General features: G+C 39.0%; 1 protein-coding gene across 1 annotated transcript in view; it reads right to left on the bottom strand.

The window, feature by feature from the left end:
* The window catches only part of naprt (nicotinate phosphoribosyltransferase), a 100,636-nt gene that overhangs the window by 32,272 nt on the left and 41,003 nt on the right, over positions 1-27,361 (bottom strand). Inside the window, exons 6-7 of the mRNA XM_076277780.1 lie at positions 26,657-26,850; positions 22,284-22,424 (exon numbers count right to left, since the gene is read on the bottom strand). Coding sequence (XP_076133895.1) covers positions 22,284-22,424; positions 26,657-26,850 — 335 coding nt within the window. The remainder of the gene's footprint in view (positions 1-22,283; positions 22,425-26,656; positions 26,851-27,361) is intronic.

Here is a 27,361-nt window from a genome sequence, read left to right on the forward strand (position 1 = left end):
CTTAGCCACGGTAGACAGTGTCGGAGGGCGAGGAGAGCAGCCCTCAGCTCCAGGACATTGATGTGCTGGGATAGCCAAGGGTCCGTCCAGAGACCATTGATGCCCTGACCATCGAGAACGGCGCCCCAGCCTACTGGGGATGCGTCTGTAAATACGACCCAGTCACGAATCTCTGGTTCCATGGCACTCTCCTTCTCGGTGTTGGCGGGATCTCTCCACCAGTATAGGGCCCTGTGAAGCCTGCGGGACACAGTCACCTTGGCCTGGGAGGGCCCTTGGGGGCACAGACCAAGGCTCAACAGGCACCTCTGGACTGGGCGCATGTGAAGGGCCATAAGGCCCAAGAGGCGAAGGCAGAGTTTACACTCCACCTGGGCGTGCAACGTGAAGCAACTGAGACATTGAGACGGTTGCCCTCCTGGAGTCCAGGACCATGCCCAGGAAGGTGGTGACCTGGGAAGGCTGGAGCCTGCTTTACTTGGGATTGGGGCGCAAGCCAAAGTCCTGAATGTGCTTCAACAGCAAGGCCACGTGTAGGCGGCATTGCACTTCTGAGGTTGCACAGATGAGCCAGTCGTCTAGATAGTTTAATATCCTCAGCCCCCTCTGCTTCCATGCACCTGGTAAAGGTTCGGGGGGCCAGAGAGATTCCAAATGGGGGGACTTGGAACTCGAAGACCTGACCCTCGAACGCAAACCTCAGGAACTGCCAATGCCCTGGCCATGGGTATCTGAAAATAAGCATCCTGTAGGTCGATGGCAGCAAACCAGTCCCCTGCATTGATGGCCTGCCGCACCCTCGGAACTGTGATGAACCTGCACCTCAGAGACCGGTGTACGTTGAGAGCCCTGAGGTCTAAAATAGGACGAAGGTCCTCTGTGTGCTTGGGTACAGGAAAATAACGGGAGAAGAACCCCGCTTGGGGGTCTGAACTCCTCACTTCCCTTATCGCCCTTTTGTCCAGGAGGGTGGACAGCTCTGCACATAAGGTCTGAGCGTGGGTCATGGTGGAGAGCACCCATGGATCTGCTCCAGCCAAGCCTTAATGCATCGAGCTGAGAGGTGAGGCTGGCTGGCCCGGAGATTGTCAGGAATGACGAGAGCACCTGGAGAGGCCACGGCTAGTAGCACGCTGGCCCCCTGGACAGCTTGTGGGCGGCCACCCCGCCCCTGGGATGCCTGAAGCCGCTGCCTGAGATCAGTCGGCCCCCAAGACGGATGCCGCAAGGTAGGTGTTGGCTGAGGCGTGAATGCTCTAGGGCGCCTAGCGCCCCTGGTACGCCTGCCAAGAGACCCTCTCACCTCTTCTGCACAGGGCCAGCTGTCACGCGCCTGCTGTGGGCCGAACATGGACCCAGGCTCCACCGGCACTCTCAAAAGACGTTCTCTGTCTGCCTGCTGGAGCTGAGATTAAGACAGCCAGAGATGGCGTCTAGCTACTTAGAACTGAGGCAAGGAGCAGCCCGATGACACTGCCTGCTCCTTAGACACTGCAGTGAGGTACACAGAGGCTGACTGGAGCTCTATCAAAAGAGTGGGATCACCGGCACTGCTTTGCAAGAGACCAGAGAGGTGTCGAACATACAGGGACAGAATGGCCGCTCTGTTAGCCAGGCGGCCTTGCATCACTATGGGCCTATGCAGCTTACCCAGCAGAGCCTCCATAGTCCTGCCATTGGCACTGAGGCAGGAGGGACCACCAAAGAGGGAGTTGGGGGAGTTGAAGAGGGGCTCCAAAGCTTGATCCACTGGGGGGAGCGAGCCACAACCTATCAGCCCTTCACCGTGCATGTTGGAAAGCACCTTAGCCTGGCCAGACCACCTATGAAAAGTAGTTGGGGAGGAAAACTAGTGACAGACCAAGTCACTAAAGTCTGGTAGGAGGGGAATAAGCGCCGCCACTGGGCGCTCAGTCATGTCTGTGTGGAACCTAGATGCAAAGGCAAGGGGCTTTTCTGGAAGGGGAATATCAAGAGCCCTGGATGCCCTGCCAAGGACCTCCTCAAACAGACGGGCCAGCTCGCCTCCCACGGGGCTGGCTACACAGGGCAGTGCACAAGGTAGCTCCTCTCCCTCAGACGCAAGAACCGTCTCAACGTCCACAATGGCCTCCTCATCTTCCTCCTCCAGCTCATGCGGACTGGTAGAAGGAGCAGGTTGGGGAACTGCAGGCCTTGTGCTAAGAGAAAAAAGTGAGGCTTGTAAGGCTGCTGAGGACTCCCCAAGCGCCTTGGCTTTTCTTGCCATCTTCCTTGACGGAACATCGGAAACAGGAGAACCCGCACGTTTACCAGAGAAAAAACGGCTTCCCTTGTGTGCGTAGGCATAATTAAACAATTCATGCACGACTGGGGGGGGGGCGCCAAGAAAGCATGTTGGTGGCCCAAACACAACACACACTTATCAGGCCATCCAAATGTGCATGATCAGTTAGTGCCACAGCTACTACCTCTCACCAATTCCAAAAGCTTGTAAGGAGATCACCTCCTGTGGTTGCGTCAAGGGATGTCTAAGCCAGCGCTACAGTTGCAGGAAAAGTTGCATGTTATGCATGGAGTCATGCAGCTGCAGCAGCACCTGTCAGAACACTGCTGGAGAGGAGGAGGATGAGGATGATTAGGATAACCTAAGTGTGTAGCCTACCTCTTCATACCAAGAAGTTTAAAGAATTGATTAGAACAGAATGGATTAATTACTAAATAAATAGGTAAATATGCATTATTAAATAAATAGTTAAAATACAGATAAATAGATAAATACAGATAAATAATATAAATATATAATTGAAATATGGTAATCAACCTTGCTTCTAAACATGTTTCAAGTAAATTCTTCAGAAAGCCATCAACCTGTTTCATGGTCCTTTTTTCATGAATTATTCATTATCCGAGACAACAATTTTAACCATGTACATTAATTTCAAGCATTTTCTCTAGTCTTGATCTTAAATCTGAGCATGACATTGAATTCCCTATATGTGAAAACCTATAAAAGCACATTACATTCAGGTTTTTACCCTGTACAGTCTAAAAGATAAGTGATTAATTAGATTTTGACCTGGCGGCGGCGGCCATATTGGATTTCTCCATTTTGAGGCATTATGGGAAATTTTTGAGCCTGGCATACAGAAGATTTGAATTCAGCACCCTTCAAAACCCCTAAAAATGTTGTATGCCAAAAATTAACATGATTTGCCTTCGGGACTTTAAATAAGCACATTTTCCAAAATCCTGCCTAGTCTAAAGTGACGTCATCACCGAATTGCGTACAAAAAACCCGCTAATGATAAAAACAACAAAAACTGGCATTTAACACCATTTGGAGACATTTTTAAAATGATATACATATATTGAGTGCTTTATGTACCCATTAATCAACAGTGGTGTTTAACCTGCAACACAGGCTTTAAATGTCTACGTGTGATTACGAATGGATGTGTGTGGTTTGCAATTAGAAACAAGAAATAACATTTCCAATAATTTCCCATTATAAATTACATAATATTTGCACCTTCCTTACTTGTGAAGCTCACATAATTCTAATGATCTCACCCTATGTAGATGTGAAATGTAATACAAGGTTGCCACCTAGCGTTCAGTAGGCTATTTACATTAACGTGACATTCTTGCTTATTCTTTCGTCAACTCCATGCTTTTAGGAAAACAATCTTTTTATCATAGTTCCCTCTTCAATGAGCGATTACCAGCTCGTTTTTGTAACAGAGATAGCTGTTTATTGTCCCTAGGTTTACAGAAACACCTATTCATATTAATACGTAGCCTATGGAGTGCTGCCGACCACTGTTCATTACGGCCCAGAATGCCTTGCATGTCTTTATAACAAAACAACACAGTAAAACCTAATTTCCTGTAAACATATGAATTTGCATACTTGTACCATTTTTAATAATACTCTCCCATCATGACATTTAACAATAAGGAAAAATTTAATTTGAATACCGTCAATGTGAAAACAACTCTATTATGTAAGCTATATATAGCTACTGTTCTCCTTGCTATTTCAGTTCGTAAGTCCATACTATCCCATGGCAGAGCAAGGATTTCATGATTGGGCAAGGTTGCCTAGAGACATTGTGGCTACCCAGAGACATTGAGCATACTTGGAAGGCATTGTGATAGAAGGTGAATGGTGCAAAGGTGAATGGTGAGAGTTACCAAATACCTGTAGTAGGGTGGTCCTTATTTTTCAACTTTGGAAAGTTCATGCTCTCACCCCACCAATATGTTTGAATAAATAAAAAAAATAATTGGGCAAAGTTTTATCAATATTAATCAATATTTAGAGGTTGCTCAAGACCTTTGAAGTTTAACACATACTGTGCAGTGTGCATATTCAGGATTTTTTTGCGTATTATGTGATACATTGTGCTAGCATGTATAATTGTTTAATAATATATGCTTATGGCAGCAATGGACTTATTTGACCATGCACTCAATGATAATGTGTATTGATTATTGGTGACCACATTGAAATGGGAATTCCATATTGTCCATTCAAATTTGCAATGCTGATTTGCTAATCTCATCTGCTGATTCCGGTATTTCCCAATAATATGCTGTTGTGAGCAATTCATAGCAACTCCTGTTTTAGTTGTGATATGTCTTTCAAAGCGTCAATGTGAATGAAGCACAATAGACAATATACACTTGAGACAATGGCTGAAGCAACATGTAGCAAATCCGCTATATGGTTACTTGGATCAGAAGAGACTGAAATAACTGGAACAAAGTTACCCTCCAAGAAGCAGGTTTTATGTTTGTTGTAATATTACCATAAAACATTGAAAAAAAACTGCATGAAAGTGCAACAGCGGTGATCAAAGAAGTCTTGGTATTCTAGGACAAGGCTAGGATTCCCGTTCGTCCCCAACATCACACAAATGTCCCCAACATCACACAAAACACTTCACGACAAATGGCAGAAGCTGAAGAAAAATGCCAAGAGAACTTCTGATTCTCAGCAGTGCAATGTAGAGGCCTTCGTAGACCAGTTGGGAGACCTGTTTGATATCGCACATCAAGATGCACTCATTCATCTCAAGAATCCAGAAGATAGAGACTTTCTTCTGGCCCAAAGAGAAAAAGGACGTCCCGGGTGTACAACTGTACAATATGATGATACCATTTAAATCTCTCACTTTCGCCTTTGGCCCTGGACACTGACTGGATCTGCTCCTTGTTATTTTAATTCAATGATCAAGATACATCCTCAACCGCCCACTGCGGTCTTCTGATGAGTGTCTGTTGTGTCGACCAGTCATAAATGCTAGGTCAAATTTAAGAGACTTTTCCTCAGTGGTTCCATGTTGGTGGAATGAGTTGCCCAGTGCTCTCCGTTCCTGTGATAGTTTTTGGCCATTTAAGAAGGTCTAAAGGCATATCTGTTCAACATGCACTTAGTTCTTTAGGCGCTTCTTATGCGTTATGGTTTGTAAAATATTGTTTTATTTCCATTAGGCTGTTGATTAATTTGACATTGTTGTTTACTATTGATATTCTCTTTAATGTAGTCTTACCATGTTATAGTTTTTATATTATTGATTGAATGGACATTATTGTTTATTATCCCCCCCCCCTCATTTTCATTGTTTATTTCATTAGGCTATTGATTTAATTGACATTGTTTATTATTGCTATTCTCCTTATTATATAGTCTGACCAACAAATAATATTGCATTTTATTTTGTTGTGCGTTCTTAAATGGTACAATTTCTGCAAAAATGAGTGATTCTGGAAATATTCAAAGGCCTTGAGCTACCTCTAGATATTGTAGGAACAATTCAAAATTTTGCACAGTGTGTTTTTATTGATATCCTAACACATTTAGGGGGTGAGAGTTGAAAATTTCCCAAAATTTTTTTTTTACCCCATATAAGGACCACCCTAACCTGTAGGTGGTTTGCCAAATGATGGAAACTTTTGGAATATTTCTTTTTTTATTTTAGCTTATGCACCCTCACACTGGAGTCCCCAGTTCATATACAACATTTGGTATCGATATGTGACAGTGTTCCTGAGATATGGACGACTTCCTGTTTCGGAGCTTCACCGCCGATTTCGTTTGGCTGTGACGGGCAAACGCTTTCGAAAATCAAAAATCCTTCCGCTAACTTTTGTAAGGCTTGGTCCAAGGATAATGTACGTCAAGTTTCGTGGCGTTCGGATCAAATTTGTGACCTGTGAAAATTTAGTTTCGCTTTCTGTTCAATCCAATATGGCGGACGAACGGCACGCCCACCTGACGTCATCTTCGCGACCAACTTACTCCGGTATTGACCGGACGTTCTAAAGTTGGAACGGTGTCTCTGTCTCAAAGGGCCTTGGCGCTAGAGCTGACAAAAAATTAGGGAGACGGGAAAAATAATAATAATAACTAGAGAATGTAATTCCAGGGAATTACAAGTGCATGAAAATGACGCTAGGACAGACATGGTGGTTGCACAGCTTAATAAAAGTTGATAGTTTAAAAGTAGACAGTTTAAAAGTTGAATGTAGATTGGGAGTTGATCACACTAGTTGACTGAAAAGCCCAGGCTGCCAAACAGTTGTGGGCAGAGGACACAATTGGCGGGAGTCATAGCTGATGATGACAGTTGGATTGGCTGAACAGTTAAATAGTTGGATAGTTTAAATGGTTAAATTATTTAATAGGGAATTATTGTAGTGGAGACTTTTATTTTGAAACAGTTGTGGGCAGAGGAAACAGTTGAACAGGATCTGTAGTCTTAAGAGAGCCAGATTGTATGCTTAAAGCCTGAGACAGACAGTTGCTGGAGGTGGCCGGAACCATATGGCTCTGGCCGGAACACTTGGCATAGGATTCTAAGAGCCCTATTGTGATGCCATAATCGCCAGTGTTAAGTCTATGGGGAAAATTTTAATAGTTTTTAATTAATAGTTCAAAAAGTATAAAAGTTACAAATATGAAAAATACATTCCCCACCTGTCCTAAGTAAGACCTACGTAACACAGTTTGAATGAAGTTTCTACATTAAACGGTTGAAGCCGCATTAAACGCAGAAAAAGCGTTAGAAGAAGAATAATAACTAGAAAAGCATTTCCTGAAGGAAATACAGTGCATGAAAATGCAAAAATATGATGAGTTCATATGGTTAAATTATTTGCTTGGTAGATAAGGTTTAATATAGTTGGAATGACTAAACAGTTAAATAGGTTGATAATTGAAATGGTTAAATTATTTAGGCAGATAGTTGACGATAACTAACAGTTGGAATGGCTCCAATGTTTGCTAGTAGTTATGCTAACTATGTTAACAAAGATAATAATGCTAACCAAATTACTATGCTAACTAGCATGCTAACAATGTTAAAATGTTAACTATGCTAACCATATAACTTAGCTAACCTAGCTAATCATTTTTATTAGTTATGATAACTATGCTAACTAGCATGTTAGCATGCTAACTATGCTAACCATGTGACTTAGCTAACTTCGCTTATCATTTTTAACAGTAATGCTAACTAGCATGCTAACATGCTAACATGCTAACCATGTGACTTAGCTAACTTAGCTAATCATTTTTAGCAGTTTTGCTAAAAAATGCTAACTAGCATGCTAACATGCTAGCATGCTAACTATGCTAACCATATGACTTAGCTAACTTAGCTAATCATTTTTAGCAGTTTTGCAAAAAAAAATGCTAACTAGCATGCTAACATGTTAGCATGCTAACTATGCTAACCATGTGACTTAGCTAACTTAGCTAATCATTTTTAGCAGTTTTGCAAAAAATGCTAACTAGCATGCTAACATGTTAGCATGCTAACTATGTTAACCATGTGACTTAGCTAACTTAGCTAATCGTTTTTAACAGTTTTGCTAAAAATGCTAACTAGCATGCTAACTAGCATGCTAACATGCTAGCATGCTAACTATGCTAACCAAGTTACTTAGCTATCTTAGCTAACTAGCTACAGTGGGTAGGAGTAGTCATAGTTGATGACAAGTAACAGTTACAATGGCTGAACAGATAAAAGTTCAGTAGTTTAAAGGGTTAAATTGTTTAACAGTGAAATATTGTAGTGAGGACTTTTATTTTGAAACAGTTTTTGGCAGAGGAAGCAGTTGAACAGGATGTGTAGTCTTAATAGGGCCAGTTTGTATGCTTAAAGCCTGAGACTGGCAGTTGATGCAGCTGGCCCGAACACCTGCCATAGGATTCTAATTGCTTAACGGCTCTATTGTGATGTCATCAGCCCATGTTAAGTCTATGGGGAAATTTTGAACAGTTTTTAATTAATAGTTTAAAAAGTATAAAAGTTACAAAGCTGAAAAATACAAAGCACCCATGTCCTAAGTAAGACCTACGTAACATAGTTTGAATGAAGTTTCTACGTTAAACGGTTGAAGCTGCATTAACTGCGTTAGAAGAAGACGAATAATAAGAAGAAGAAGAAGAAGAAGAAGAAGAAGAAGCCTAGGAAGAACAGTACAGTGCATTTTCATGCACTGTAATAAAATGCCTTGGAATAACAGTACAGTGCATTTTCATGCACTGTAATAATAAAATGCCTTGGAATAACAGTACAGTACATTTTCATGCACTGTAATAAGAAGCCTAGGAAGAACAGTATAGTGCATTTTCATGCACTATAACTAGAAAAGCATTTCCTGAAGGAAATACAGTGCATGAAAATGCAAAAATATGATGCGTTCATATGGTTAAATTATTTGCTTGGTAGATAAGGTTTAATATAGTTGGAATGACTGAACAGTTAAATAGGTTGATAATTGAAATGATTAAATTATTTAGGGAGATACTTGACGATAACTAACAGTTGGAATGGCTCCAATGTTTGCTAGCAGTTATGTTAACTATGTTAACAAAGATAATAATGCTAACCAAATTACTATGCTAACTAACAGGCTAACAATGTTAAAATGCTAACTATGCTAACCATGTGACTTAGTTAACCTAGCTAATCATTTTTAGTAGTTATGCTAACCATGCTAACTAGCATGCTAACATGTGAACTATGCTAACCATGTTACTTAGCTAACTTTGCTAATCATTTTTAGCAGTTTTGCTAAAAATGCTAACTAGCATGTTAACACGCTACCATGCTAACTATGTTAACCACGTTACTTAGCTAACTTAGTTAATCATTTTTAGTAGTTTTGCTAAAAATGCTAACTAGCATGCTAACATGTTAACATGCTAACCATGTGACTTAGCTAACTTAGCTAATCATTTTTAGCAGTTTTGTTTAAAATGCTAACTAGCATGGTAACATGCTAGCATGTTAACTATGCTAACCATGTGACTTAGCTAATCATTTTCAGCAGTTTTGCTAAAAATGCTAACTAGCATGCTAACATGCTAACTATGCTAACCATGTGACTTAGCTAACTTAGCTAATCATTTTCAGCAGTTTTGCTAAAAATGCTATCTAGCATGCTAACATGCTAGCATGCTAACTATGCTAACCATGTGACTTAGCTAACTTAGCTAATCATTTTTAGCAGTTTTGCAAAAAATGCTAACTAGCATGTTAACATGCTAGCATGTTAACTATGCTAACCATGGGACTTAGCTAACTTAGCTAACTAGCTACAGTGGGTAGGAGTCATAGTTGATGACAAGTAACAGTTACAATGGCTGAACAGTTAAAAAGTTCAGTAGTTTAAAGGGTTAAATTGTTTAACAGTGAAATATTGTAGTGAGGACTTTTATTTTGAAACAGTTTTTGGCAGAGGAAGCAGTTGAACAGGATGTGTAGTCTTAATAGGGCCAGTTTGTATGCTTAAAGCCTGAGACTGGCAGTTGATGCTGGTGGCCTGGCCACCTGGCCTAGGATTCTAATTGCTTAACGGCAGTCTTAATAGAGCCATATTTATTGTATGCTTAAAGCCTCAGACAGAGTATATAGTTTAAAAGTTAAATGTAGATAGTGTAATGGATGTTGATAGACTGGATGTTGATAGGCAGATTGTTTAATGGATGTTGATGAATAGTTTAATGGGTGGATGAGTGAATGGTTTGAAGAGGATGAATGGATAGAAAGTTGGAGGAAATGTGTCTTATATCCTTGTAGAATGGAGAGACAGAGAGAGTTGGTCTAGTTCAGTAGAAAGCAGTTGATACAGGTGCAATCAGTTGAACTGATTCTTTGATGGGGCCTAGATGAGCAGCTGGAAGATGATACCAGGTGCAAATCAAGTTAATTAGTCCATTGTGATGTCATCAGCCCATGTTAAGTCTATGGGGAAATTTTGAGCAGTTTTTAATTCATAGTTTAAAAAGTATAAAAGTTACAAAGATGAAAAATACAAAGCCCACATGTCATAAGTAAGACCTACGCAACGCAGTTTGAATGAAGTTTCTACGTTAAACGGTTTGAAGCTGCATTAACTGCGTTAGAAGAAGAAGAATAATAACTAGAAAAGCATTTCCTGAAGGAAATACAGTGCATGAAAATGCAAAAATATGATGAGTTCATATGGTTAAATTATTTGCTTGGTAGATAAGGTTTACTATAGTTGGAATGACTGAACAGTTAAATAGGTTGATAATTGAAATGGTTAAATTATTTAGGCAGATAGTTGACGATAACTAACAGTTGGAATGGCTCCAATGTTTGCTAGTAGTTATGCTAACTATGTTAAAGATAATAATGGTAACCAAGTAACTATGCTAACTAGCATGCTAACAATATTAAAATGTTAACTATGCTAACCATATGACTTAGCTAACCTAGCTAATAATTTTTATTAGTTATGATAACTATGCTAATTAACATGCTAACATGCTAATTATGTTAACCATGTGACTTAGCTAACTTCGCTTATCATTTTTAACAGTAATGCTAACTAGCATGCTAACATGCTAGCATGCTAACATGCTAACCATGTGACTTAGCTAACTTAGCTAATCATTTTTAGCAGTTTTGCTAAAAAATGCTAACTAGCATGCTAGCATGCTAACTATGCTAACCATATGACTTAGCTAACTTAGCTAATCATTTTTAGCAGTTTTACAAAAAATGCTAACTAGCATGCTAACATGTTAGCATGCTAACTATGCTAACCATGTGACTTAGCTAACTTAGCTAATCATTTTTAGCAGTTTTGCAAAAAATGCTAACTAGCATGCTAACATGTTAGCATGCTAACTATGCTAACCATGTGACTTAGCTAACTTAGCTAATCGTTTTTAACAGTTTTGCTAAAAATGCTAACTAGCATGCTAACTAGCATGCTAACATGCTAGCATGCTAACTATGCTAACCAAGTTACTTAGCTATCTTAGCTAACTAGCTACAGTGGGTAGGAGTCATAGTTGATGACAAGTAACAGTTACAATGGCTGAACAGATAAAAGTTCAGTAGTTTAAAGGGTTAAATTGTTTAACAGTGAAATATTGTAGTGAGGACTTTTATTTTGAAACAGGTTTTGGCAGAGGAAGCAGTTGAACAGGATGTGTAGTCTTAATAGGGCCAGTTTGTATGCTTAAAGCCTGAGACTGGCAGTTGATGCAGCTGGCCCGAACACCTGCCATAGGATTCTAATTGCTTAACGGCTCTATTGTGATGTCATCAGCCCATGTTAAGTCTATGGGGAAATTTTGAACAGTTTTTAATTAATAGTTTAAAAAGTATAAAAGTTACAAAGCTGAAAAATACAAAGCACCCATGTCCTAAGTAAGACCTACGTAACATAGTTTGAATGAAGTTTCTACGTTAAGCGGTTGAAGCTGCATTAATTGCGTTAGAAGAAGAAGAATAAGAAGCCTAGGAAGAACAGTACAGTGCATTTTCATGCACTGTAATAAGAAGAAGAAGCCTAGGAAGAACAGTAGAGTGCATTTTCATGCACTCTAATAACTAGAAAAGCATTTCCTGAAGGAAATACAGTGCATGAAAATGCAAAAAATATGATGTAAAATATCATACAGAGTAAAAACAAACTATACTGGTTGCTAAGAAGATGAGGTTTAATATAGTTGGAATGACTGAACAGTTAAATAGGTGGATAGTTTAAATGGTTAAATTATTTAGGTAGATAGTTGACGATAACTGACAGTTGGAATGGCTCTAATGTTTGCTAGCAGTTATGCTAACTATGTTATCAAAGATAATAATGTTAACCAAGTTACTATGCTAACTAGCATGCTAACAATATTAAAATATTAATTATGTTAACCATGTGACTTAGCTAACCTAGCTAATAATATTTAGTAGTTATGCTAACTATGCTAACTAGCATGTTAGCATGCTAACTATGCTAACCATGTTACTTAGCTAACTTAGCTAATCATTTTTAACAGTTTTGCTAAAAATGCTAACTAACATGCTAACATGCTAACTATGCTAATCATGTTACTTAGGTAACTTAGCTAATCATTTTTAACAGTTTTGCTAAAAATGCTAACTAGCATGCTAACATGCTAGCATGCTAACTATGCTAACCATGTTACTTAGCTAACTTAGCTAATCAATTTTAGCAGTTTTGCTAAAAATGCTAACTAGCATGCTAACAAGCTAGCATGCTAACATGCTAACTATGTTAACCATGCTAACTAGCTACAGTGGGTAAGAGTCATAGTTGATGACAAGTAACAGTTACAATGGCTGAACAGTTAAAAAGTTCAGTAGTTTAAAGGGTTAAATTGTTTAACAGTGAAATATTGTAGTGAGGACTTTTATTTTGAAACAGTTTTTGGCAGAGGAAGCAGTTGAACAGGATGTGTAGTCTTAATAGGGCCAGTTTGTATGCTTAAAGCCTGAGAATGGCAGTTGGTCCAGGTGGCCCGAACACCTGCCATAGGATTCTAATTGCTGTGATGTCATAAAGGGCAATGTTAAGTCAATGGGGAAATTTTGATAGTTTTTAATTAATAGTTTAAAAAGTATAAAAGTTACAAAAATGAAAAATACATAGCACCCATGTCATAAGTAAGACCTACGTAACATAGTTTGAATGAAGTTTCTACGTTAAACGGTTGAAGCTGCATTAAACGCGTTAGAAGAAGAATAAGAACTAGAAAAGCATTTCCTGAAGGAAATACAGTGCATGAAAATGCAAAAATATGATGAGTAACCTTGTGACTTAGCTAACTTAGCTAATCATTTTTAACAGTTTTGCTAAAAATGCTAACTAGAATGCTAACGTGTTAGCATGCTAACTATGCTAACCATGAGACTTAGCTAACTTAGCTAATCATTTTTAGCAGTTTTGTAAAAAATGCTAACTAGCATGCTAACATGCTAGCATGCTAACTATGCTAACCATGTGACTTAGCTAACTTAGCTAATCATTTTTAGCAGTTTTGCAAAAATGCTAACTAGCATGCTAACATGCTAGCATGCTAACTACGCTAACCATGTGACTTAGCTAACTTAGCTAATCATTTTTAGCAGTTTTGTAAAAAATGCTAACTAGCATGCTAACATGTTAGCATGCTAACTATGCTAACCATGTGACTTAGCTAACTTAGCTAATCATTTTTAGCAGTTTTGAAAAAAATGCTAACTAGCATGCTAACATGCTATTATGCTAACATGCTAACTATGCTAACCATGCTAACTAGCTACAGTGGGTAAGAGTCATAGTTGATGACAAGTAACAGTTACAATGGCTGAACAGTTAAAAAGTTCAGTAGTTTAAAGGGTTAAATTGTTTAACAGTGAAATATTGTAGTGAGGACTTTTATTTTGAAACAGTTTTTGGCAGAGGAAGCAGTTGAACAGGATGTGTAGTCTTAATAGGGCCAGTTTGTATGCTTAAAGCCTGAGACTGGCAGTTGATGCAGCTGGCCGAAACACCTGCCACAGGATTCTAATTGCTGTGATGTCATAAAGGGCAATGTTAAGTCAATGGGGAAATTTTGATAGTTTTTAATTAATAGTTTAAAAAGTATAAAAGTTACAAAGATAAAAAATACATAGCACTCTTGTCCTAAGTAAGACCTACGTAACAAAGTTTGAATGAAGTTTCTACGTTAAACGGTTGAAGCTGCATTAAACGCGTTAGAAGAAGAAGAATAAGAAGAACTAGAAAAGCATTTCCTGAAGGAAATACAGTGCATGAAAATGCAAAAATATGATGAGTTCATATGGTTAAATTATTTGCTTGGTAGATAAGGTTTACTATAGTTGGAATGACTGAACAGTTAAATAGGTTGATAATTGAAATGGTTAAATTATTTAGGCAGATAGTTGACGATAACTAACAGTTGGAATGGCTCCAATGTTTGCTAGTAGTTATGCTAACTATGTTAAAGATAATAATGGTAACCAAGTAACTATGCTAACTAGCATGCTAACAATATTAAAATGTTAACTATGCTAACCATATGACTTAGCTAACCTAGCTAATAATTTTTATTAGTTATGATAACTATGCTAATTAACATGCTAACATGCTAATTATGTTAACCATGTGACTTAGCTAACTTCGCTTATCATTTTTAACAGTAATGCTAACTAGCATGCTAACATGCTAGCATGCTAACCATGTGACTTAGCTAACTTAGCTAATCATTTTTAGCAGTTTTGCTAAAAAATGCTAACTAGCATGCTAACATGCTAGCATGCTAACTATGCTAACCATATGACTTAGCTAACTTAGCTAATCATTTTTAGCAGTTTTGCAAAAAATGCTAACTAGCATGCTAACATGTTAGCATGCTAACTATGCTAACCATGTGACTTAGCTAACTTAGCTAATCGTTTTTAACAGTTTTGCTAAAAATGCTAACTAGCATGCTAACTAGCATGCTAACATGGTAGCATGCTAACTATGCTAACCAAGTTACTTAGCTATCTTAGCTAACTAGCTACAGTGGGTAGGAGTCATAGTTGATGACAAGTAACAGTTACAATGGCTGAACAGATAAAAGTTCAGTAGTTTAAAGGGTTAAATTGTTTAACAGTGAAATATTGTAGTGAGGACTTGTTAAGTCTATGGGGAAATTATTTAAAATATGTTAAGTCTATGGGGAAATTTTGAACAGTTTTTAATTAATAGTTTAAAAAGTATAAAAGTTACAAAGCTGAAAAATACAAAGCACCCATGTCCTAAGTAAGACCTACGTAACATAGTTTGAATGAAGTTTCTACGTTAAGCGGTTGAAGCTGCATTAATTGCGTTAGAAGAAGAAGAATAAGAAGCCTAGGAAGAACAGTACAGTGCATTTTCATGCACTGTAATAAGAAGCCTAGGAAGAACAGTATAGTGCATTTTCATGCACTATAATAAGAAGAAGCCTAGGAAGAACAGTACAGTGCATTTTCATGCACTGTAATAAGAAGAAGCCTAGGAAGAACAGTACAGTGCATTTTCATGCACTGTAATAAGAAGAAATCGGATAACAGTAGATTGCATTTTCATGCACTCTAATAATAATAATAAAACTTAAGAAGAACAATAAGTGTGCTGCTTTGCAGCAAGCACACTTAATAAAACTTAAGAAGAACAATAAGTGTGCTGCTTTGCAAGCACACTTAAAAAGTGGTGCTAAAATACTGGCATATAATACAGTCAGACCCCACATGCCCAAAAAGCCTCCAGGCCCCCACCAAGGATTATCTACAAGAGGCCACACAACATCAGGGACTATGTAGTGAAGGCAGACTGTCAACCAGCACCAACACAACATTTTGTAAGCGACATTCCAGACGGATATTATCCTTGTGGACGTTGTGCACAAGACAATTTCACATGATAACAATAAGTGAACATAAGAAACAACAATGAAAAGAGTTCTCTGGCGGTTCACTTTAACCAATCAGGACACCCACTCTCAACCTTGAGATTTACAGGGATAGAACAAATCAAACGTTATCGTACCAAGGAGTGTGCAAACTTTTTTCATAAAAAAACTTGACTTTTTTTGTTCAGCACCTGGGATGTGCACAAAGTCTCCTTGTAAGTGATGCACAAAGCACAACACCTTTATTTTGGGGCAGGCTTGTATTCAAGTCAGCTAGGCCTTCATTTCTTACGCGGTGCGTGTTATTGTGAGACATAGGCCTACTTTTCGTCTCAGCTGTTTTTTTTGTTTTTTTTTTGCCCCCCCTGGCTCGAATGTGAAACTCCGCCTATGGGTATTTCTGCACAATTCTATGGATTTTAAGACACAATCTTCTGGATAAGACCTTTGAGAATTTGAACAAAGTGTCCAACTCATGCCTGTACGATTTTCGCGCAATTTCACAGCCGGTGTCTAAATTTCAAAGGTCGGACAGAAATCATGGGAGTTGTACTGGAGTCGTGGAGCACTCCCGTCAACTAGATTGTTTAGTGTAAGGTGCCAATCTTAGTGGTTTTAAGTCAGTCCGAGTCAGTCTTTTTCTAGTCATGTTTGATATTACCGCAAGTCTTTTAGTTGTGGCTCATGCAAATAGTGACGTGACCAATATACAAACCAATAGTGACCTCTCTTTAACAAACAGGAAGGGGCAAAGTAGGTAACAGGTGTAGTTTGTAGTATGTATATGATTATTTGATATTTCGTTTCTTATAAATTATTAGTCAGCTATCCCACGTAATAGAACAACTGTATATCGGTTAGGGATGTCACACATGAAACAGTGCTGCTGAAACACGAAAATATGACTTTGATATGAGTTAGCTATCGTTGGAGTTCCTGTTGATATGCACAATGGAAAATAATTTAAAGGAATCTAGCTGCAGCCTTGTAATCAGTGACCCTGCAAGTCTGCAAGATCCCTAGTCGTTGCAAAATCGTAGTCTGTGACTTAAAAAGTCTAGGACTTGTCTTGTGAGAGGGTCTGAGACTGTAGTCTTTCAAAAATCTGCAAAGTCTTTCAGAGTAAGGAGAGCATTAAGTGCGACTCAAGTCAGAGTCTCAGACTCGAGTCCCCATTTCTGCCGTCCATATCAATGTAAACGACAATTGAACTAGCAACAAGCAGGCAACAAACAGTGGAATCAACTGTAACAAAGCAAAAATGGTTTTAGTACTGTCCTATTAACGTTTTTCATGTGACATATTCTAGGTTCTATAGCTTTGTTTACATCCACCTGGTAGGCAAGGGACAAGTTGAACCCATTAAACATCGTTGTCTGCAGCTGCCTCTCAGTAGGCTACATCTCTGTATTTCAGCAATGTCAACATTTCAGGCATCAATAAAGGTGATGATGAAACGTTATCCCATTGTTCAATATTTGATAGCCTGTCACAGGAACGTTATTTCGCTAAAATCGCCCTGATTTGGTGCATTGATCTGTATCGATAACGTTATGGGAGAACCTGCAGCCTATGGTAGCCTAACTTTTTTTCTCTGTTCAAAACTCTGTTTACACGAAGACGATAGACTTTCTTAGAAGCTGTGAAATTTGGCCAGAAAGGAACATGTCTTCCCTCTGAAAGTTGACACAAAATCAAACAATATTTGATAATTTAACTTGAACTGAACAGCGACAGGTTTTGGTAGGCAGTAGACTCAGCAGACGTTAAAACGGTAGCCTACTACATAGCCAGCGTCAGTCATGTAACATTAATGTCGTTAAAGTCATGAATCCTGTAACATATTATAACATATAACAGCGATGACTCATTCGGAGACGATCTGCATGGATATATAACCACCCAGAAAAACTCAGAATGTGAGTGATAAAAGTTAATTAATTGTATGAAACTTTTTTACTAGTTCATTGCAGCATCGGCTATATTAGGCTGTTATGCTAGCTCAGCCCATATGCTGTTATTTTAGTCATGTGGACTTGATTAAACGGGTAAAGATCATTCATAAACTGCTTATTTCTTACATGACTGAAGCAGTAGCCTAGGTTCAACAGTGGTGTTTGAGGTTGCGGTGTTAAGTTCAGCTCAAAAATCAGTTTATTTTGACATACGGGAGTTAGCCTAACTGAGCTGTAGGCTATAGCACATAAGCCTATTCTGTTTTCATTTACATTACATTACATTACATTACATTACATTTGGCTGACGCATTTTTAGCCAAAGTGACTAACAACATGGTAAACAGTTTAAGTTTAGAGCAATTCTCAACAATATTAGGACAATTTAAAAAACATTAGAGTACAGTAAGAATAAGTGCATCAGTGAGTGCTGTTTTTAACAGTTACGTGTCAGTTTAAGACGGCTGGTGAGTGCTAGGATCAGCAAGACTTGTTGTAAGTGTTGCTATGAGAGGAGATGTTCTCTAAAGAGCTGGGCATTTATTTTGTGATTATATAATCAAATGACACTCATGATAACTTCAAATAGAAGGACAGAAGATAGGTGATTGATGTCCACAAGCACGAATTTCACGAGACAAATTAGAACAAACTGTTCCGGTAAAAATAATCTTGCCATGTTTAAAATGCTGCACTTTTTCCCTTCATAGCCTATCTCTGCCAATTCATTTTTGGATGACTGTAGATAGTTGTATTTTAGCCTACGTCTTCGTAGACAGTAGGCTACACCATTAGGCCATCTTGAGAATAAAAGACTTCACAGCTGCTAACGATCATCCTCCACAACCACGAGGATAGGTTGGCTAAACGGTCGTTCGTCGCCTTTTTGCTTCTTATTGTAAAACCAACTGTTAGGGCCTAAACAAGTGGTTGGCATCCCGGTCAATATTTGATATTAAAATTTCAATTTTGAAGCTATTTGTAACTATGTGTAGCCTATGCAACCCGACTGTTGTAGGCTTGCCTACCATTCTTGCCTACCACTCTAGTTGTAAACAAACGGTCACATGACATTATGACGTAGGTGCAAAACCTTAATAGTGAGAATGAACATCAGCTATTAGGTATTCAAGGTCTTGTCTTTGGGCCAAAGGTCATGGTCATATGGGGTCATATATATCCTAATGTTCTCCCTCAGTATCTTATCTATATTGTTTTCATTCTGTAGCATTTGACACACCTGACAAAGCTTTTTTTTATCAACTTTCTAAGGGGATGATAAAACAGAAGACAGATCTAATGCTTTTAAGTTGTCTACAGGGTGACATCAAATTGCCAAAAACAATGGGTTTACACCCCATGTTATCCTTGCAGAAGGGTAATAAAGTTGAACATTTTGGCTCCTTTAGTTGAGTTCTCTTTTCATTTCATTATTTCTAACTTCAGACATGTCCCAAGGGGATGGTAAAAGAGAAAAGTTGGATCTAACACTTGTAAGTTGTTCACAATGTGGCATACGCAAGAAAAAGAAAAATCTGTTTACATTTCATGCTGTCCTTCCAAAAAGGTAATGACGTTGGCGTTTTTATGGACAAATCGCTATTTAGGGTCTAACTTTAGAGCTGAATATATGTAATTGGCCATGGGATACTTTTTTACTCATGTGCTTGTAATGTGTTATAACTATCTACCCTTAGAAGATGAATCCGAACGTGAGTTGATTGTCATCATACTGTCGTTTCTTAGTCTTGCTGGAGGTCTCTTAGCCTCGTGAGACCATCCTGATCTCGCGAGCTTCAGGGTTTCACTCGCAGATCAGTCTGGATACTTTCCGTTAAAGAAAATTTGGAGCAGTTCACCAAACGAACGTCCAATCAGCGTTGGCTTTGAGGCGGGTTGAGGTGTGACGCAACGAACAACATGACGGCATCCACAGAGATGAGCATAGCTATCGCGCAAGTTTTATTCAAATTAGAAAGTATTCCTGGGTAAACTGTGAAGCTATGAGTCTCAGCCATGCAGCTGGGAGGAATGAACGACACAGACATCCTCCACGGCTGATTCCAGTTCATAATGGAGGAATATACTATCTTCAGAAGTGTAGGGCCTACCGTGAAAACTTGATGGGAATTGTCGTTGATTAGGTTCATAAATGGTAAGTTAAAACATCTTAACGTTTGTCACGTTACCTAACTTAATTGTATGTTAAACGGCATTAGAAGAATACTTTGTTCATCTAATTGGTTGATTTGGCCCGTCGATAACCAACAAAGGTGGTGATAGACAGATGGTTTATCCAATCAGCTAACCAGTATGTCCGCCCCTTCCCAAAAGTTCTTCAATGAAAAGTTCCCAGATGGATATGCGGAGCAAATCCATCTGGCGGAGTCAGGTTAGAGGTCTCTACCTCCTTCACTGAATGACCACAGGATGAAGAGGATGATGTTGAGGATTCAGATTCAGATGTATCAGACTCTGGAGCTTTTTCTTTCAAAAACATGTGCTGGCTAATTAACCACGACACAATGCTATGACAACTCATCCGAAATCACTACGTTCCAAACACTGATTGCAGCTTCGGTGTTAGAAAAATTAATCTGATTTTATTTAATCTGATAACTATTTTCTCTGATGTGTCCTCCATTTACTTAACTGTCTGATAAAGTTAGAAAGAAAGAATCCAAAATTATGCATCAATTTATTTCAATTTTATTTTATTAGCCTAGTGTCAGCTACGTTTCTGCGGCACACCTAAGGATGCCAGATGCACCCCGGTTGAGAAACACTGGCCTAGCCTACCAGGTCTTGCATGCAAGCAGATTCCTTCAGATGCGCTGACTGTCAAAATATTGAGAGCGCTGTTTGATGGTGCGCTGCTTGCTCTTAAAGGGATTGCCAGATGTCACTCTCATTGGTTTAAATGATGTTACGCCCAAAACACACACTAAGAATCATTAAAACAACCATTTTGAATAATGCGCCTAGCAACAAAAATTCTAACCTAATTCTAACCTAAATGTAGGGTTGGGCACCGAAACACGGTTCTAATATTGCACCGGTGCCGACACAAACGGTAGTAACTGCATCGAATAACAATGTGGATTTCGGTGCCTCATTTCGGTGCTTAAATAGCGTTTTATTTATTTATTTATTTTATACAAGGCATCACTGCATGTCATGCGCCATCTCTAATGTCTTGCTCTGATAGCAACAAATCCAGATACAGTTAGCTAACATAAGTGGATGTATAAACCAGAGGGGTGCACGTGCACCACATAGGCGAGTGGATAGTGTTTGACAGCTTGCGTGAGCCCAAGTAGCTTACTTTAAAGCAATATCGCGAGCTCCTGTCAAAATCTAGCAGTGGGCCTAACTACACACAAGCAAAAGGCTGTGAAACATCAACAGCAGCCTAACCTAAAGCAGCCTAATACCTTACACAATGTCCTTGCTAATGCGCTAACTGGCATTTATTTGAAATGTTATCAGCAAAGTTGTAAGGTGAAAACTTTATTTCACGGTGTGTTCTAAAGATCTAAACAACATAATGGCATGATATTATTATTTCATGTACATGAGGCCCATATAGCATCACAATGAATATGAAGATCATGTTAAAAGTTAGCTGGCAAAAACATAAATATGTAGGTTACATACCTGATGTCACTGAGCTGTCAAAGAGGCTACGAAACCATCTCCGTAGCCTACGTTATCGCTAATTAAACTCAGCTGACTGGTGTTAGCGCATAGCCATAGTTGCTGTTAAAATGACTAGGCTAGCGCTGGGAATCTAAACACTTCAACACCAACATGTAGCCTGACATGTTCAAAACTATTGTGTGTTATGGGTTAAGACATGAAATTTCTTGAAGCATTTGGGAACACACTGAATTAACTGGAAAGTAGAGTCCCTGTTAGATTAGCTTGCTTGCAAATGCAGTTGTCCATGTTCTATGGCAAGCGGTTTTAACATACCTTGGCAAACCGCCTACACTGGGTAAACTTGAAAGCAGAGCTTACCATTGTGTGTGCATGCATGGCAAGCTGTTTTAACATTTAAATGTATTATTTGTAAGAGCAATGAGATATTGATAGTAAATTGAATATAACAGTTCAATTTCATGTTCAAATTTGTCTTATCAATAAAAAAAGCAATTCATGCTTTAGACCATTTTAATTTAAAACATTTTAAAAACAAACGTTTTAGATTGCTTAAATAGAGCCTAAATAGAGGGGTTTATTTTTATTTCATCACTAGAACATAAACTTGGCATTAGGAACTTACAGGTTTATATCAGCTAGGTGTAGCTTGGTGATGTAGCTTGGTTACCTGGCCAAGTTAGACACAAGACTCACTATGGCAAACCTGAGTCCAAAGATCATGGTACTGATTATGGGAATCAGCTTTTATGTTCGGACCTTTGCGTGATTAGATATTTGCCACAAACTCATAAGGGGCCACTTCCTCACAATGTTTTTTGAAAATGGTTTGACAAATGGAATTTTTTGTGGGTGATTATTTGTCAGCATTGTCAGGCATGAAATTATTACCATGGAACTACCTAATTATTTCCAATCTGTTACCAAAGTGTTTCTAGCAAAACTATACATTTTATAAAAAGACAGGTACTCACTGATTGCAGCACTGAAGGAAGACCGATCGTACTTCCACTGATAACTTGCAGAGGTCACCACTGTCCAGCCGCACACCCACTGGCTGATACCCCAACTCACACAGAGTCAGTGCCACAGCACAAAAACATGGGAGACCACTGCTGCAACCAAAAAATTGAACTTATATAGTTTGACTCAGCTTGTGTGGAATAATTCTAACATGACCAGCATTGCAATATAGACAGACAGTAACCACTACTTGAATATGGTAACAACACAATTCAACTGTCAACACTGACAGGCTAATCTCCCTATTGCTTATCCTTGTAATAACTAGATGTACCGCAGAGCGGTACAAAATATGACCGCCGACCAGTCCAGCATATTTTTTCCACAAAAATAAGTCACGCTTGTCAAATTGTGTTCATTTCCTACTTTGTTCCTTTTTTGTGTGTTTGTAATTGAGTGTGTGCAGAGTGTGTGGTTGTTTTTTTGTGTATATGTGTTTTGTGTGTTTTTGTGTGTGTGTGTGTGTGTGTGTGTGTGTGTGTGTGTGTGTGTGTGCGTGCTTGTGTTTGTGTATGTAGGTGTGTTTGTATGGGTGCATGTGTATGTGTGTATGTGTAGTAAGTGTGTGTGTTTACGTGTCTTTGTGTGTGTGTGTGTTTTTATGTGTGTGTGCATGTGTGTGTATCTTTATGTATGTGTACATAAATAAAGCAAATCAGGGAACCACCTACTCTTTGCGATAAGTGCCATGGGATCTTTAACAACCATGGTGAGTCAGGACCTTAATTTAACATTCATGCAAAGGAAAACATCTCCTGCAGTACAGTGTCCCTGTCACTGCATAGGACATTGGGATTGATATTTGTTTGGTGGCTTTTGGCCACGGGGAAGAGTGCCACCTACTGACCAGCCACCAACACCACTTCCAGCAGGAACCTACTCTTCCAAGGAGGTTTCTTATCCAAGTACTAACTAAGCCTGCTTAGCTTCAGTAATTCAGCAAAGTCAGGGTATCTGCTGGTCTGGCTGCTGGCTAAAAACAAAAGGTGAAAGGCATATATGATTCTAACTGTCTCACTGAATTGCAATTATGCACACTAAATTCTCACTGGTATCTGCTAGACAACGACAAGAAGTCAAGTACCAAAACATGATTAGTTCATAGATTTCACATGTAAAATACATGTTATACAACCCCACCCCCATCTTGCCTGTTCATAATTCTGAGAAATTCTTGAATTGTGTGCATGTGTGCGTGTACGTGTTTATGTGTGTGTCTGTGTGTGTGTGTGTGTGTATGCGTGTGTGCTTGTGGGTGTGCCTGTGTGTGTGTGCATGTGCATGCATGCATACATATGTCTACTGTGTGTGTATGTGTCATAGGTATGATTACTGTGAATGTATGTGTGTGTGTGAATATCTGTTTATGCACATGTGTGCATATGGAATTGGTTAACATGACCCCTGGAGGCAAATATACAGTACGCAAAAAATTGGTCATCCTAGGCCCTATGGTTCTCAAGATATTCACAGAAAACTCTGTTGGTGTACGGTCACTAAATGTACACATAAATTAATTTATTGTATGGCCCCCCATGAACGAAAGTCCACAAAACTTGGCATGCATTCAGAAGGTGTCATAATGATCCTACACTTCCAATTTCGTACAGTTTTAACCATGTTAGGTCACAGATACCTGCAATTACAACACCTCATTTTTACTTTTTCGTTTTTAACTAGGTGGCGCTATACATGAAATGAGTGGTTATGGAATGGGTTGAAAAAAAAAAATCTGACTAAACCTATAAGACAGCCGCTTCTCTGTGCAGCGGTCAGAAAATCTTTATAGGCTTACTGTCTGTACCTATCCTGTCATACAAGAAAGGGTCTTCTCAAGGTTTCTTTCCTTTTTTCCTTCCTGCCCTGAAAAGCACCTTTATTCACCCCCCCCCCCACACACACACACACACACACTTATTTCTCCTAGACATTAACATTAATTTATCACCCAGAGAGAACTCTTTTCTGATTGGCTGTAGAGTGAAAAAGATGGTTGAGCCTGGAAGCAGGTTGCGCAGCAATGGAGTCAACTGTAAATAAGCCAACCCTTATAATTGTCAGGACCAAAGGACAACAAACTAAGTCGGCTTAGTATTTTTAAACTGAACTGCTTGTTTCCTTTGCATAAAGGCATGACTTTTACCTATAGTGGCAGCTGGGTGATAAACAGGATAAAGCCTTCGATGTGTCCATTATACAGAATTAATGGACTAGGCGGAAGAAACTCCTTTGTTATCCCGGCAGTTATCTCTTACTTATACCACTGCTCGGTTGAATTTCCTATTGTAATAAGCTCTAGAACAGTGTTTCTCAAAGTGTGGTCCGGGGACCACTGGTGGTCCGCATGCTATCCCAAGTGGTCCCCTAGCAGACGTGGTAAAATAAAATATAGATCAGTTGTTTGCAATATTGAACCAACTTATATAAATCCAAACAGTTCTGCAACACTGCATCTGTAAGCTACGGCAGTTTACATCATATGAATCCTCTGACACAATAAGCAAGGTGCAAAGACAATAAGCAAGGTGGTTCAGTGAGTAGGCCTGTTGTGTAATATACTGTTGGAGTAGGTCTACTGATTTATTTTTTAACTAGGCGGTCCGTGATTTTTCTCTTATTGGTTAAGTGGTCCTTGGTCTGAAAAAGTTTGAGAAACACTGCGCTACAACGTCAATTAACTCACACCTAAGAAGCAGTTCCAGTTTTTGGCTGCATTATGCCTGTATATCAATTTGCCAAACTTGTGAAGTTTAAATGAACTGTCACATTACAACAGATCATCAAATTAGCAATCTGACAGACATATCAGACAGATATACACTGCAAAAAATCTAACCAAGTGTTAATAATCTTATATTAAGATAAAAAAATCTATTTGGTATTGTTTTTAGTATGAAAAGACTTACCTAACGCTCTCGAAAGATCATTGTAACTTAATTTAAGAAGATTGACTTATTTTAAGGAGTCTTATCAAGACAAATTTACTCAACGCACTGTCAGACAAATTTGCTTGTTTTCAGGATAAGATGTCTTAATTTAAGAAAAGTTTGACTTATTTTAAGTCAAATGATTTCACGAGAAAACGCTAGGTAAGTCTCTTTATACTGGAAAAAATACCAACTAGTTTTTTTTATCTTGATATAAGTTTTAGATTTTGTTAGATAAGCAGTTTTTGCAGTATATGACTGAGATGGCTTTTAGCTTTATTACACTGTATTTGGAGTAAGTAAAACAGTGAAAATAAAAAGCTAAGACTCAACAGAATCCTGGGATATGCTAGCTTGGCAAAGAGAGAGAGGGAACTAATGACTGGGGTTTAGCATCCAGTAATAGAACTAGTAATGACAGCTTGTCCTGTAAATTGATGTGTGGTGGAAAGAAGTAGTTCCATACGAAGACAGTTTTAGCTGGTGGAAGTTATGACAGCAAATTAACACAACACAAGTGTGGCAACAGGGATATAAGCGGGATAATAGACTCTACAGCGTTCTGGTATTAGAAGTTAATGCATTTCTAGGTATAACAGTCACTCCGTGGCGTGGCTGCATTACCACCCTGAACATGCATTAACTTCTGATACCCGGACACCGTCATCCACAATCCCATACATACAATTTTGCCAATTGTCTTCTTGTCTCTTCTATGCAGGTCTTTTAGCTTAATATGCAGGTTTTTTTTAAACTTAATTTACCTTCACTTAACAGCTTCGGAGTCATTGGAATGGTTATATGACTTTTTTCGGGTTGAATGGTGGCCGCCTCGCTTCCCCATAGCGCCTGTGAGCTTAAAAACCACCCTTGCAACTTTGTGCCGGCGGGCCGGCGGCCTCAGTGTCAGGAAGTATAACGAGTGTAACAACTGCTTTACTGCATTTAAATATACATACACGCCAGGCACCGGCTAGAACAAGGTAGCGATGGAGTCGCTCAGACATTCGTCATGACAGCCAGCGAAAAAGAAGCAAAAACCGAGAAAACAGTGAGGAAATTGCCAATACTGCATAGTTTCTCCTTAAGATCTTAAAATACTCATGTGACACAATGAGATTTGTTCTCATTCCACTGATCCTGGATCTAACCTGTTCCTCCTTATTTCTCTTACAGGGGGTTTAGGAGAAACAGGTAAGAATTCAACAATCTCCAAATAAGATCTGATTTACACAAGACAGCAAAACTTTCTTCTGGGAAAATAAAAAATGTGTCATCAATGCATATTTTTCTGCATCCCATTTACAAGATGGCTAATTTCCTAATTTTAGTGGACGCTAAGCACTACCTGATTTCATGATAATTACATCCTATTCAGTTATAAGAATAAAAAGTACCTTTTAACGCTGTATGTGTCAATCACAGGTAGGAAGTTCTGAGGATAAGCAATGCCAAAAGAAAGAAAGGCAGTAAGCTCGCCCTCGTGTACATGCTCTGACTTCACACCTAGTAGTTGACAAATTCGTTTCAGCCAACCTATTGTTAAGGTCACAACGTCAACTCTTTCACCACCATCTGAAGGCATCATCACCTGCAGAGACAAACAGACACATATAAAATGCATACAAATGCCAAGGCAAAAGAGAATGATAATTATTTGTATGTAAGCTCTTCTCTTTATATAAAATACATGTATTTATATTACTCAAGATCACATTTTACTCATTTAGCAGACGCTTTTATCCAAAGCGATTTACATATGCCATATGCCGCATGCTAGCCCAGCTCCTTAGCCACTAAGCTACCATCGCCTTCACTTCACTCAATGTTCCCTGATGTGTCAAAGAAGCATTTGCAGTTACAAATGGCAGATTGCAACCTCTGTTAATTGCGAAGTGGCCTTGCAGAGAAAGAACATGTAATGCAATTTCCATTTGAAATTCTGAAATAAACAAGAGCAGGCAGACAACTGCAGACCCTTGCCCCTATCTCTTGGGGCAGCCGTGGCCCACTGGTTTGCACTCTGGACTTGTAACCAGAGGGTTGCCGGTTCGAGCCCCGACCAGTGGGCCGCGGCTGAAGTGCCCTTGAGCAAGGCACCT

This window comes from Alosa pseudoharengus, unplaced genomic scaffold (genome assembly GCF_046254945.1).
Source record: "Alosa pseudoharengus isolate Yale_2024_CS ecotype anadromous, Long Island Sound unplaced genomic scaffold, YU_APseudo_1.1 YU_APseudo_1.1_scf_11, whole genome shotgun sequence".
Lineage (NCBI taxonomy): Eukaryota > Metazoa > Chordata > Actinopteri > Clupeiformes > Clupeidae > Alosa > Alosa pseudoharengus.